Raw genomic sequence first — 13,967 nt, forward strand, 5'->3', positions numbered from 1 at the left:
AGGAAATGCAAATGTCACAGGGTCCTCAGGTGGTGGGGCGCGGGAGGGGCCGGTTCCGGGGTGGATACAGAGGCCGGGGAGGGAGTGCACCCGCTTACCCGGGCAGGATGACATACCAACCCGACCCGTCCCAACGCAATGCTTAATCTGCGGCGAAACCGATCATTGGGCAAGAGGATGCCCACAATATCGGCCGCGCGGAGCCACCCGCCCAGCTGGAGGCCCACTACGCCAACCCGGGGCGCCGATGCAACAGGGAGCAACAGCTCCATCTGGTGGACGGCCCTGGCAACAGCCACAAACACACGGAGGTCAGTACTACCAACATGATGATCTCTGGTGTGGACAATTTGAATAGGGCTGCCCGGGAAGCCAGAGAAGCAGTGGCCCGGCGGATGTGACAGTGGAGGGAAAACCTGTGCAGATGCTGGTGGACACAGGAGCAACTTATTCACCAATAAACACTGCCCTACCTGTATCCTCACTGTCAAAGAAAACAACAACTTTAGTCGGCTTCTCGGGACAACCACGAACTCTGCCTTTTACCAAACCACTTGAGACGGTGATCACCCAGGCGGGGTGTAGACTGTGGCACAAATATATCCATTCCACAGACACTCCGATCAATTTGATGGGGAGGGATTTGCTGTCAGCCGTTGAAGCTAGAATCCTGTGTGGGCCGGAGGGAGTGATTATTCAATTTCCAGATGGTGTCAGCATTCCGTGCTCACAGCAGCTACAACAACATGGAGGATTCTGTTCATGGACTTCAGCTCGGCGTTCAACACCATCGCTCCTGACATCCTCCAACAGAAGCTCATCCAGCTTGCGGTGCCTGCCTCCACCTGTCAGTGGATCACCAGCTTCCTGACCAACAGGAGACAGCGTGTGAGGCTGGGGGGCATCACATCTGACACCCGGACCACCAATACTGGAGCCCCTCAGGGGTGCGTCCTCTCCCCACTGCTCTTCTCTCTCTACACCAACGATTTCTCCTCAGGTGACTCTCCTGTGAAGCTCCTGAAGTATGCAGACGACACCACTCTCATCGGACTGATCCAGGACGGTGATGAGACTGCGTACAGACAGGAGGTGGAGCGGCTGGTCCACTGGTGCAGCCAAAACCACCTGGAGCTGAACCCGCTCAAGACCGTGGCCGGCTGCGGTCGAGTGGAGGGATGGTTCCTTCCAGCATCTTAAAGTGATGACGCTCAACACCCGCCCTTCGGCCCAGGCGGCAGAAGTCTTTGCTCTGGTGTTAGCCTTACGACAATGCAAGGGGGAAGCCGTGACCATCTATTCTGACTCCGCTTATGCGGTGTCGTCGGCTTTAATTGATCTGGTAGGGTGGCTACAGAATGGGTTCACGACGGCCAGAGGCCTGGAGATTGCGCACAAGGATTTGATGTTGCAGTTGTTTGAGGCGTTGAAGTACCCGAGCAAGGTGGCCATTGTCAAAGTGCCTGGTCACTCCAAAGCTGACACCTTAGTGGCTAGGGGGAATCAAGCGGCTGATGAATTGGCCAAGCAAACGGCCGGGTACGGCGGGGCAGAGGACATGATGGTGTCCCGCGGTCCACTAATTGTGGACGGGGAACACCCCGAACGTGTGCGCAGGTCACCCGTCACACCGTCAGCTTCAAGTTTGAACTCGACAAGCGCGGGAAAAGCGCACCTTGTCCGTCGGGAGGAAGGCGTTGACGATGTCGATGACCTCCTCGTTGGCGCCCCGGCAGGTAAACGCCCTCCTTTCTCACCAGCCCACTCCTCACCTGAACGTAAGACGGGCGCCAGGTCAGGCTTGGAAGTTTCCAGCCACCACAAACAAACAGGAAGTGAGATAAAAGAAAGGAGGCGTGTCCCACCCGTAACCCGGAGCACTCCCCTGCGGTCAACGCCCTCTTGGCGCGCTCGCAGTCTTATGGGCTGGTTCTCGCCGATCACCGTGGCCTCGATGGTCTCCAGGACAACCACCTCCTTCCTCGGGATGTACGTGCCTGACGAGGAAGACAAAGAAAACAACCATTTTTTTCCCAAACCCAAACCCGATTTGAACTTCAACAACTATGTCTGCGTTTCTATGTCTCCTCAGTCTTGAGTCTGTGGGGGGTTTCCCAAAAGCGCTCACCGGGTCCCTCAAAGAGCCACTCGGTTCCCTCCACGCGCCTTTCTTCGCCGTCCACGAAGTCGGTTAGCGCCTGCAGACGGAGCGCTGTGTTGGGGTGAACCACCTGCAGGGGGGTCACGTCCTGAAGAAGAAAAGAAAAAGCAAACAAATCAGGTAGCTTTGGATTTGACAATTTCACATAGAAGCATTTGACCAATTGGACATCCAACCCACCTGCTGGATCTTCTCGCCAGGGTGAAGCGGGAAGGGATCCCCGGTGAGACGGATGTCCAGGTCAGCGTCCCTGAGCTTAACCACGCAGTAGTGGCGCGGGGGCACCATGACCATGGGCACGGGCGCGAACAGAAACCTACAAGAGTCACATGGCGTGAGCAAAACTGAGGGATGTCAGCACACGGGCGTGCCCTCTCACCTTTCATTGTCCAGGCAGCGGAACGTTTGCGGGCCAATCTCGACACGGGCGATGTAGGTGTTCTTCAGCACGTGAATGTAGTGGGCAGGCGGGATCCGGATCATCTGCGGAGATGTCAGGGACAGATGACGCAGACCGAGGTGCAGAAAAATGAATTAATGTGTCCGCTGGTGACCACACCAGGCGGCCAGCACTATGGTGCTCCGTGATGTGACTGCGATGATGGAAAAAATGCCCCCACTTCACAGAGGAGGTAAAGTGTGGCTGAACAAATTTTTGGCTCTGATGACTGGGCAGAGCTGTACACTCGGTGACATGCGTCAGATGTTGGCAGGAGCATGCTCTCTAGTACAATTGCAGGCGATTGAGGACGCAGCAGGCACAGCGAGACTGGGGAGGGAGGTGCCCTTGCCACAAGTAGCAGCGCCCCTGTTTGAAAACATTAAATTGACTTTCCCACAACCCACCGATCTGGCCCCCACTATGTTTCCTTATGATGTGAAAATGTCACCAGCACAACATTATGTAACGTGTGGAAAGTTGGATTGAAACCACAGGTCGCCATCCGGCTCTCTCGCCCGAGGCAGAGGTGCTCTTCCGGACGGCGCTAGTGGATGGACTTCCGCCAGACGTGAAGAAGCAGCTAATGTCAGACCCTGACATTCTGGTTTGTGCCGAAGCACGATTTAAACGTCATCTTTTGCATCGCTGCAGAACGTTCACTGAGTCACAAGCTAAAGTTGAGAACGAGACAGGCGCATTACAAAACAGTTGTTGAAATTACAATTGGGAAAGATGCATGGGGAAGCTAAACAGTCAAAATCACAGAAAAAGGAAATGCAAATGTCACAGGGTCCTCAGGTGATGGGGCGCGGGAGGGGCCGGTTCCGGGGTGGATACAGAGGCCGGGGAGGGAGTGCACCCGCTTACCCGGGCAGGATGACATACCAACCCGACCCGTCCAACGCATGCTTCATCTGCGGCGAAACCGATCATTGGGCAAGAGGATGCCCACAATATCGGCCGCGCGGAGCCACCCGCCCAGCTGGAGGCCCACTACGCCAACCCGGGGCGCCGATGCAACAGGGAGCAACAGCTCCATCTGGTGGACGGCCCTGGCAACAGCCACAAACACACGGAGGTCAGTACTACCAACATGATGATCTCTGGTGTGGACAATTTGAATAGGGCTGCCCGGGAAGCCAGAGAAGCAGTGGCCCGGCGGAGCCAATGCTTCATGTGACAGTGGAGGGAAAACCTGTGCAGATGCTGGTGGACACAGGAGCAACTTATTCACCAATAAACACTGCCCTACCTGTATCCTCACTGTCAAAGAAAACAACAACTTTAGTCGGCTTCTCGGGACAACCTGGGTTGGATGTCCAATTGGTCAAATGCTTCTATGTGAAATTGTCAAATCCAAAGCTACCTGATTTGTTTGCTTTTTTTTTTCTTCTTCAGGACGTGACCCCCCTGCAGGTGGTTCACCCCAACACAGCGCTCCGTCTGCAGGTGCTAATCGACTTCATGGACGGCGAAGAATGGCGCGAGGCGGGAACCGAGTGGCTCTTTGAGGGACCCGGTGAGCGCTTTTGGGAAACCCCCCACAGACTCAAGACTGAGGAGACATAGAAACGCAGACATAGTTGTTGAAGTTCAAATCGGGTTTGTGTTTGGGAAAAAAATTGTTGTTTTCTTTGTCTTCCTCATCAGGCATGTACATCCCGAGGAAGGAGATGGTTGTCCTGGAGACCATCGAGGCCACGGTGATCGGCGAGAACCAGGCCATTAGACCAGAAGAGTGTGGTCAAGGTGTCTCATTTTTGCATATTTTGAGAGAACTGAAAATCCAAAAGAAATCTTACTTTTTAATTCTACTTTATACGTCTGTTGGGTCTACACGTGCACGCACTTTGAACTTTCCGCGACGCGGGAGGTCACGAGCGATGCTCAGGAGAAGAGTGGCTAGTGACCCTGGAGGACCGCGAAGCTCATGTGCCGTCGGTGGCGGAGGAAGTGGTGGGCGTGGTCAACGTCTCTCCGCTCAGCTGCGTCGTTTTGGACCAGGTCGGACCCAACGGGAAACCCCAGCTGGGCCAGAAGAGGGTGGTCAAGGTGAGTCTCATTTTTGCATATTTTGAGAGAACTGAAAATCCAAAAGAAATGTTTCTTTTTAATTCTACTTTTAACGTCTGTTGGGTGAGCTACTCTATAATTTCATTTGTGCAATTTGAGAATTTTGAAAGCACTTGCTTTTCCATGTTGTCCACCAGGGGGAGTGCTCCTTCTTCCTGCAGCCAGGCGAGCATGTGGAAAATCTGAAGATGAAGGTTGAAGATGAAGGAGAAGGCCATCTGCACGTATATAGGCACTGCTTGTACCTGTCTGTCTCTTTAAAGGAAATAAATCCTATGCAAAATAAATCCTCCTGCGTTTCATTTGATTTTGTAAAATATATTTCAAAAGTTTTTTTCTCCCTTCCTGAGGATTATCATGCTTGATGATGATCTGATCATTTGAGTCAGGTGTGTTGGAAGGGTTGCCGAGTTAGCATACTCGCCTCACAGTTCAGAGGTCATGAGTTTGTGCTTTCTATTCAAATCAGCAGGAGGGGGAGGAGCCAAAGAGGTCACAGATAATTGATTGATTGTGTGGGCGCGCCTCTGTGTGTGTTTTCCCATTAGTGGCCCTTTCGCCAGTGGCCATCTTTGTTGTCGTGGCCGCTTGAATGGTGGTGTTACGCAACAGCGCCTTTGGTCATGTCAGGTCACATGTCCCTGCTTCCGCTGCATTCTCGCACACACAGACGCACACTTTCTATAGGACTTATAAACGTATATAATTACCTCTATTCATTACAAACGCACCATGAATAAAATATTGTAACGTGTGTGTGCATGCATGACCATGACAATCACCTGGAATCTTGTCAAGGTGTGTCTGCTTCTGGGCTTGGATTTCACAATAGGAACAAAGGAGACATTTTTATTGTGTTTATCAACATCATATTTTGGGGATGAATTAATAATTCTCAATTCCATTAAATAAGGCAATTGGGGTCAGGTGTGGCGGCTGCTTTTGTTTTGAAAAGCTCATATGCTGCTGCGAGCTGCTGGCGGCGCTGCTGGAGGCCCAGGCCGTCGTCGATGTCGAGGACAGCAACGGTAGGACTGCACGGCTCTGCTTCATCATCAGTTCTGTTCTATGATTCCCACCCGTAACAACGTCGCTGCCATGTTTGCAGGAATGCGCCCGCTGCATTATGCGGCGTGGCAGGGCAAGTCGGAGTCGGTGCTGCTGCGTTCGGGAGCGTCCGTCAACAGCGTCTCGCTGGATGGCCACATCCCTCTGCACCTGGCCGCGCAGTACGGACATTACCACGTGGTGAGCCAGCCGGCGTCCCGCTACCGCCCGCCGCCTCCGCTAAGTGCCCCGAGTGAAAGAAAGCCGTCTTTTGCTTTCAGTCTGAGATGCTCCTGCAGCACCAGTCCAACCCGTGCCTGGTCAACAAGGCCAAGAAGACACCGCTCGACCTCGCCTGCGAGTTCGGCCGCGTCAAGGTCAGCGTGTGTGTACGGCCGCTCAATGAAGATGTTTAAGTTGTGGACCCGCATAGTTGTGCGATAATAAGTGCTGTGGGTGTGGGTGTCAGGTGGCCCAGCTGCTTTTGAGTAGCAACATGGTGGCGGCGCTTTTGGAGGGCGAACGCAAGGAGCCCAGCGACTCGGCCTTCACCACGCCACTGCACCTCGCCGCTCGCAACGGCCACAAGGACGTCATTGGGTGAGCGTGCCACTCACCGCCGGGTCCGTCTTGAGCAACATGACAGTGACTGGCGAGCTGCCCGGGGTGTATCCTGCCTCACGCCCGATCAGCTAGGAAATTAATTTATCCATTTGCCTTGCACATGCAGACTGTCTGCAGCCTACAAGCTTAGCGTGTACTGTGTGTGGTGTGTGGTGTGTGGTGTGTGTGTGTGTGTGTGTGTGTGTTTGTGTGTGTGTGCGTGCGTGCGTACGTGCATGCATAGGCTGCTGCTGAAGGCGGGCATCGACATCAACGCCACCACCAAGTTAGGCACCGCCCTGCACGAGGCCGCCCTCTACGGCAAGACCGAGGTGGTGCGGCTGCTGCTAGATGCGAGTTCCCCGGCCTGCCTGCCTGCTGCCGCTGTGACGGCCGCTCGTGTCGCTCGTGTCGCTCGTGCCGCTCGTGCCGCTCGTGCCGCTCATGCCGCTTCGTCATTTTCAAGAGGCGTTGTCAAGCTGCAGGCGCCCTGACTCACTTTGCTGATGCTTCAAACGCTCCTCACAACTCTTCGTGCATGTGTGAGTTTGTGACGCCTATGTGCGCACGCCTGTGTGTGCGTGCGCTTCTAGGCCGGCGTCGACGTGAACATCAGAAACACATACAACCAGACGGCACTCGACATCGTCAACCAGTTCACAACCTCACACGCCAGTCAAGACATCAAGCAACAACACGTTCACTGACTGGTCCGTTGATGCACGGGATGGAAGGCAGTTCACCCATTGACTCGTTCGCGAACGGCAAAGTCAGGATTCGTTCCTTCACTGATCCCTTCTCGCGATGAACTGGAAATGCAAATCACTCACTGACTCGTTCACTCGAACGGGAAATGCAATTTACGACTCGTTCGTGAACAGGAAGTTACATCATTTTCTTCTTCGTTTTGTTTTACGCCAAGGTGGCACCAGCTTCAACGCGCATTACTGACATCTACTGGTTGAAGTCATATGAACTGAAAAATGAACTTCGTTCACTGAAAAGATTCGTTCTTTTGAACGAATCGTTCACCCACGAGCCAACACTACTTACTACATTACTTAGCGCCATGTCCCTTCCATGGATAGTGTCGATTTACCGTACTTGCATTTTGTCTGCGAACGCCTTGCACCCTTTTCCAAATAGCATTGGCTTTACAAAACACAAATTTTATTAATTAGGAAAAAATTATTCTCAGCATTTCTTTAGAGATGAAATCATATTATTATTGTCAACAGTACATTATATACTGCATTCCAGTTTGCACAGTATTTGTATGAACTATACATCCCAAATCGACATACAGGCGGGTTTTTTGTTTTTATTATCATCACTAAATACATATGAACCTATTTTTAAATATATACTCTATATATATATGTACATGCACCAGCCGGCCACAACATTATGAACGCTCAATTTAACGATTTGCTGAGTACTGAGCTTTTAAGAATTACGTGTGTGTTCAAATAGTTGCATAAATTATACAACTACTATATTCTATAGTTGCTTTTAAATATAATTTTCAAATATTAAAAATGTTAATGACTGTCATTGAAGTCCAATGAACATCATTTTTGTTACAATGTCAATGTTGCGACTGCTTACTGTACATTTATACACAGATTAAGCACCGAGTGGTACATCGAGAGCCACCCCGTAGCTCCGCCACTGATTTACAAACATCTGATTTTGAATTGGAAAACAATGAGCGTAGCAGAAGCTGAATCCGTTTCAAAAAGGTCAACATCAAGCCCTCTTGTGTGAGATTTCTTAAATGTTGGTTAGTTGTTGTTTTAATCACTAAACAATACCAAAAAAAACATCAGTTGAAAAACAGTCACTGAGAAAGTAAAAATTGTTTCCGATTATTCAATGGAATAATCGATAGACTAATCGATTCTAAAAAGTGACAGCCCTAGTTGAAACCTTCCATGGGATCCCACACGGGTACAAGGGCCGCTGGATCCACGTAAAAACTTGTCAACTTGCTAGTCCAAATAAAAGCAATTATTTTCAGGATAGAAAATATAAGACTTTTTTTTGCTTGTCCAAAAATGTGCCACAAGACAAGACAAAGTTAAACCGGGCAACCTGCTTGACAATATGGCCACCATGTTGTGCTAGCATTTGTGACTTTGGCCTCAGGAAGTGTCACTGGTCTGCTACTTGGTGCTGCTGCATGGCCTGAATCATGGCAATCTCCGTCGCCTCTTTCTTCTGGTTTCTGTCTTGAAAAAGCAACCTGAACCACCCAAAAGAACATTTGAAGAAAACGTTTTGGTTGGTATGTGCGAGAGGTGGCCGGCAGAAGACCTGTTTTTGGTTATCCGCTGTACAATGGCGTCTGTGGTGAGGCTGTTCTCGCTGTCGACGCTGCGCAGGATTCCTTGCTTTCTTGGCACCTGCAATTGATAGGACGTTTGACGTGAAAAAAAACAAACATCTAAATATGTTGCCAAATTCTCACAAAAAATGTAAACATCACACCTATAAAAAACTTACAGCATATGGGTCGGATCCGTCCTTGCTGGGGTAGATTTGTGTCTTGCCGTGGCATACGAGGTCGACCTGCGGAGGACACCGTGAAGTCGCTTATAGCGTTTCAGGTGTGGAGAACATCACTCGTGCTCACCTTCAAATGATCCAGCAAATCTTTGGTGACTGCAAACGGTGCGCCGATCACCACCTCGGCGACGTACTGCAAGCAAAAGGAGAGCACTTAAAACGCCATCATGGCGCTCATGAGCAAAGAGTAGGGAGCGAGAATGCCAAGATACCCGGCAAGCCAGCACGCATAACGTCCTCTCGTGGACGTTCATGATGGGGTAGTTCTTCCCTTTGTAGCGGTTCACTTCCTTGAACAAAGAAATAGCATGAATAACGCTTGATGCTAACTAGCATGCTAGGAACAGGACAAGTTACTTTTCTAAGCATGCTATCATTGGTAAGCTAACACAACTAAAAGGCGCTAAGGAAGACTGACATAATAAACACTCACTTGGTCAAAGTGCAGCCCCACAATGATGTACGGCTTGTCCGCCATCTTGTGCACCGCCCGCAGGAAGTCCACGTGGCCAATGTCTGACAGGCGTCAAGGAGACTCTGTAAAACGCTGTAAAAGACCCTCCCTCTTTCCCTGAGAAAAAGATACGGAAGAGGTCAAAGGCCCCGGCCACGTAGATAATGGTGTCGTCGGGCTGCGGCTCTTGGCCCGAAGCGAACTGGATGATCTTCTGGGACGTCTGAAGGAACTGCGACACCCCCGTCCAGGGACTGTGGCTCTTCTGACCATTGGAGTCCCGTAATCCAAACACATAAGATTTGAACATCTTGACAAACAGACATCTGCTAACAAAAGAGTAGAATTTGGAACCAACCTTCCCGAAGTTGTCCGCGTGCTGCTGGTAGTCAGAAGCATCCTTGGAGGGAAAAGAGGACATCGTCAAATTTGGGCTGTGACTTGGATGCCGTGACTGAGCGAAGGACTCACAATGTTGCTGTGATGTGCTTTGGTCATGAGGAGCATCCTGCCAACCAGGTCGGTAGTTGAAACTCCCTGGGTTCTCTTGCATTCCCTGAAAGAAGCCACGTGAACAAATTGAAAGAATTTCAGTCGCCAAATTGTTAGCGACTGTCGCGACCCGCACCTGTAGCGTCCCGACTCCTTGACCTCCCCGTACGTGTCCTTGCCGTCGACTGTCAGCGTCAAGTCGTCTGCAAAAAAAAAAACGACGCTTAGGAACATCTCGCTGAGACGGCGAATGAGTCGGATGCGTACCGCCGTGCACGCAGAAGTCGCAGTTGTACTTGTCGAGGGTCTCCAGGGCGGTGATGTAGGGGGCGCCCTCAACCACCTCGTCCACCCATTTGATGGCCCGCACCATCTTGTAGCGCTCTTCCTGAGTGAAAACCGGCGGGCCCTTGTGCTTCGAAATTTCGCCTGGGGAAAATAGACCAATGAAAAAAAAAAAACTTCTCATAACTTCTAATATTACTTACTATCTGTGTGCACGCCAACGATGAGGTAATCTCCCATGGCCTTGGCCTGCCGCAGCTGGTTGGAATGGCCATAGTGGACCATATCATAGCTGAAAGACAAAGAAGCAGAACTTTATTTTCAATACCCATATATATTTTAAATGATTGCATAATTACATATTTTGGTCCACACTTTAAAAAAAAAATCCCGCTTGATTTATCAAGCAGTGACATAACCAAACGTCCTTTCATGAGTGAACAATTCATGGTATGACTTTCTGTCTGCCTCAGCAGATGACAACGTGGAGGCGGACTTTACCCGTCCTTGCTGATGCTTCGGTGACACGGCTGACCAATGAGAGACAAGTGAGTCGGTTGGAGGGGTGGGGGGGGCAGCATCCACAACACATTGCGCAATTGTGCTGCCCTCTCCTTGGAATGCTGCTGACTGCGCTGGAGAGTCCGACCACGCGGGTCAGTGTTGGGCCGAGAGCGCGTGTTGACGCCGGCACTCTTTGGCGCTCGCAGTCTGCCGGTTATAACAGTTCAGGCATCCCAAACATTCGGAAACATTCCGGGGGGCCAAAGCCGTGTGCGCATAACCGGAATTCTACGGGAAGAAAGGCGCCGTAATCCGGGGCCCGAAAATGCAAAACATCCTTTCTGTTGCTGCACCATAATAGAAAAAGTGAGCAAAAGTGTGACGATAGGCATAAAGTGGTAGATGAACTGGAGCCTATTCCAGTTGGCTTAAGGCGAGACCTGGTGTCAATGGTCGCTGGTCAATCTCAGGGCAGACAGCAACTACTCACATTCACACCTATAGACAAGTTTGTCTTCAGTGAAAGCATTGTTTCAGAATATGATAACAAACCCAAATCTGAGAGGATTGAATGGCAAACTCTTGCCCAAAGTTAGATAAGATGGGCTCCATTCAGCCCACCACCCGAAAAAGACAAGCACAATTTACATCATTCTGTTAAATATCAGAACTGCAGTACTAATTTACTATTAGATATGACTTTGGCGCCATCTTGTGGCATCTTGCACCTCGTTTGTTTACAGTAGAGGGAAAGAACGTCAAAGGAACAGCAAAATAAAGCATTGCTTTGTTTTTGCAGATGGATCTAATGCAGCAGGCCCCAGTGATGGAATCCCCCCCAGCCCACCCCCACTAGTACAGTTCTCACCATCCATCGCACCACACGCGGACCCTTCGCCTCCTCTTGTCGGGGCTCCCCACCGAGGGTCCAGATGTCGAGCCGTCCTTATTAACTTGGTGCGGGGGAAGCCGGTGGTGATGGTGATGGTGGTGATGCTGGTGGTGTCCGTTTTTGAGCATGTTTGAAAGCCCCAGCCTGGAAGGGTTAGCACAACGTCCAGTTCGGAAGAAACGTCGTGACAGTGGACGAGCCGACAGCAAGTCGTGTAACGGCGGTGAGCGGCTACGCTGCGTCAACGCCGCCTCCTTCCAACCCCCAGCTCGCTATGCCCGCCTTGGGTCAAACAGAGGGAGAAAATGGACAGGATATAGCCGACAAGCTATAAAGAGCACATCTTGCATCTCTAACGGCAATGCTTTTGTTTTGAAAGCAATATAACCGGAAAAGGGGTGTTTGAAACATCAGCCTTGATGCCGGTAGGAATCACGCGACGACGCGGTGTTACATAATGACGCAGGTCCTGTGCTGTCACGTGACCAGCTATCTAATTACACAATCTATTTGAAAACCAATTAAAACCATAAAGTTGTGTTAATGATACATATGAATATCTAAAGTATATTTCATTTCATAGGTTGAATGATGGAGAAATGCCAGACAGGGTCGGTAACTCATGATACTGTGAGTCAACAGACAATATCAAAACAATAATAATTATATCCATGCACTCAAAAACAGAACACATAATTTGAAACTATAGCCGGAACTAACAAAACTTTTAAAAAACGTTTTACGTGTAGTACTTACACGTTACTGCCAGCAGATGGCGGCAAATATCCTTTATGTCTTGTTAGGAGCGCTGTTTGAGATAACACAGAACCTTATTGATAACAAAATTTATAACGAGTTATAACTTGCTTGCCTTGTGTGCCCACAATGTGATTTCGAGTCCCACGGATGACGGTGTGAATGTGTGTGTGACTTGAAAAAAGAAAAGAATTATTTTTATTATATTTCTATTGTCAAACACACGAACACTTTCACATTTTGTTTGATAGACATTATTTAATCTAATATTAATAAAGAAAAAAAATAAAAGTGAACAGCAATGACGTGGAAGAACGTGAACCAGGGGATCTTTAAGGATTATGACGACAGATCAGATTTCCCATTCATGGCCAGAAGAATGCGAATAATATTCTTTAAATTGGGTCTACTACGTTATCTTGTGCCAGCATAAATGCAAATATATCTATTTTAGCATGTAATGTAAAGTTAAATGTGCGCTTTGACAAAATTAAGGCCCCCGAGAAGTGGGCCAGGCAGGCAGACACCTGGCAGCAGAAAGTGGGTAAAGATGAACAATGTGGTCCTAAATGGCCTGCAGCTCTCACCTTAACCCAGTCTATCGCATCAATCAACTCCTCACAGGCCATCTGTCCCTTACCGAGCAGAGGGCATGACACATTTTGGGAGAAAAAAAAGAAAGAAAGAAAAAACATGCAAAGTATTTTCCTGTTACTTGCAAAATTGCATTTACAGCATCTGCTTCACATGAAATTTTATTCAATTTGAGTACTTTTTTGCATTTTTTGTCCCCTTCGTACGACTTTACTCTTACGGTTTGAATTCGTAACCCCAAGGGGGTGCGCAGGGATGACTAACTCACCGGTGCACCTAATCTAGGACACGCACACCTAGACATCCGTCATGACTCTCATGTTTTCCTCGCCAGAAACACGTCCACGGAGGTTAGCTGAAGTGGGTCGCCGGGCGGCTTTTTTTGGATCATGGAAGGAGGGAAAAAAAAAAAAAAACGATGCCATGGAAAATGATGGTGCCATCCTAAAAATCCGCCCGACCGCAATTCAAGTGGGTCACCGCATACGACAGAAGCAACACGGAGATGTACCTATTTTTTTTTCCTCAAACATTTTATTGATCTTATAGAAAATAAAGGAAGCTGTATCAACAAACATACAATATATACATCAATAACTTAAGACACCCCACGTTGAAATCCACATTGTATATATCAATACATACGGGACTTATCTACAGATTGCAAAAAACGTAGAATTTAATTTATAAATAGATACAATTCACTGTTCTCATACAAAGTACTGCGGTATTTTATTATTACAACCCATACAGAAAAAAATTATTACATCTGTATTACTCATTTTTGTTAAGCTTCAAAACACGGGCTGCATGAGGAAAAACAATAATTGCACGGTTGATTGTGTACAAAGTTTACGAAAAAAGAAGCACAAGTGCTGCTATTTACTCTCCCGGTTATCTTTTTTTTTTAATCGCAAAATCAAAATAAAAGCTTATTAGACAGTGTTAAAAGATGTCACATAAATAAAAAGTACAAAATATTGTAGCGGGCGGTGTAGCAGCACAGGAACCTCGTTTGTACAAACGCACACAACACAACAACAAATGCACAAAAATACACGACGACGACAAATAAGATATTGCAAGTGGCCCTTGA

General features: G+C 48.9%; 3 protein-coding genes across 4 annotated transcripts; 1 reads left to right on the forward strand and 2 right to left on the reverse strand.

Annotated features, from left to right (window-relative positions):
• Positions 1 to 1,364: 1,364 nt before the first annotated feature.
• LOC119126208 (major vault protein-like) lies at positions 1,365 to 2,644 on the reverse strand. The gene is made up of 5 exons (XM_037257342.1): positions 2,541 to 2,644; positions 2,342 to 2,477; positions 2,129 to 2,249; positions 1,758 to 1,997; positions 1,365 to 1,381 (listed from the first exon to the last, which is right to left on the reverse strand). The coding sequence occupies exons 1-5, from the start codon at positions 2,642 to 2,644 to the stop codon at positions 1,365 to 1,367; spliced, it is 618 nt and encodes a 205-aa protein (XP_037113237.1).
• Positions 2,645 to 4,067: 1,423 nt separating this feature from the next.
• LOC119126209 (caskin-2-like) lies at positions 4,068 to 7,033 on the forward strand. Its single transcript, XM_037257343.1, has 10 exons — positions 4,068 to 4,122; positions 4,254 to 4,346; positions 4,477 to 4,655; positions 4,814 to 4,900; positions 5,632 to 5,704; positions 5,785 to 5,924; positions 6,005 to 6,100; positions 6,193 to 6,323; positions 6,571 to 6,679; positions 6,920 to 7,033. Exons 1-10 carry the CDS (start codon positions 4,068 to 4,070, stop codon positions 7,031 to 7,033), a joined length of 1,077 nt encoding a protein of 358 aa, XP_037113238.1.
• Positions 7,034 to 7,530: 497 nt separating this feature from the next.
• LOC119126375 (ethanolamine-phosphate cytidylyltransferase-like) lies at positions 7,531 to 11,836 on the reverse strand. Of its 2 annotated transcripts, none has more exons than XM_037257624.1 (13): positions 11,498 to 11,836; positions 10,329 to 10,417; positions 10,108 to 10,269; positions 9,977 to 10,043; positions 9,820 to 9,904; positions 9,707 to 9,748; positions 9,481 to 9,613; positions 9,328 to 9,410; positions 9,107 to 9,184; positions 8,962 to 9,027; positions 8,832 to 8,897; positions 8,643 to 8,731; positions 7,531 to 8,571 (listed from the first exon to the last, which is right to left on the reverse strand). In XM_037257624.1, the coding sequence occupies exons 1-13, from the start codon at positions 11,647 to 11,649 to the stop codon at positions 8,481 to 8,483; spliced, it is 1,203 nt and encodes a 400-aa protein (XP_037113519.1). In that variant the 5' UTR covers positions 11,650 to 11,836; the 3' UTR covers positions 7,531 to 8,480. The 2 variants fall into 2 exon arrangements, with proteins under 2 accessions (XP_037113519.1, XP_037113518.1); XM_037257623.1 differs by having other exon boundaries at positions 9,481 to 9,628; positions 11,498 to 11,835.
• Positions 11,837 to 13,967: the final 2,131 nt, after the last annotated feature.

Source organism: Syngnathus acus, chromosome 8 (assembly GCF_901709675.1).
Source record: "Syngnathus acus chromosome 8, fSynAcu1.2, whole genome shotgun sequence".
Classification (NCBI taxonomy): Eukaryota; Metazoa; Chordata; class Actinopteri; order Syngnathiformes; family Syngnathidae; genus Syngnathus; species Syngnathus acus.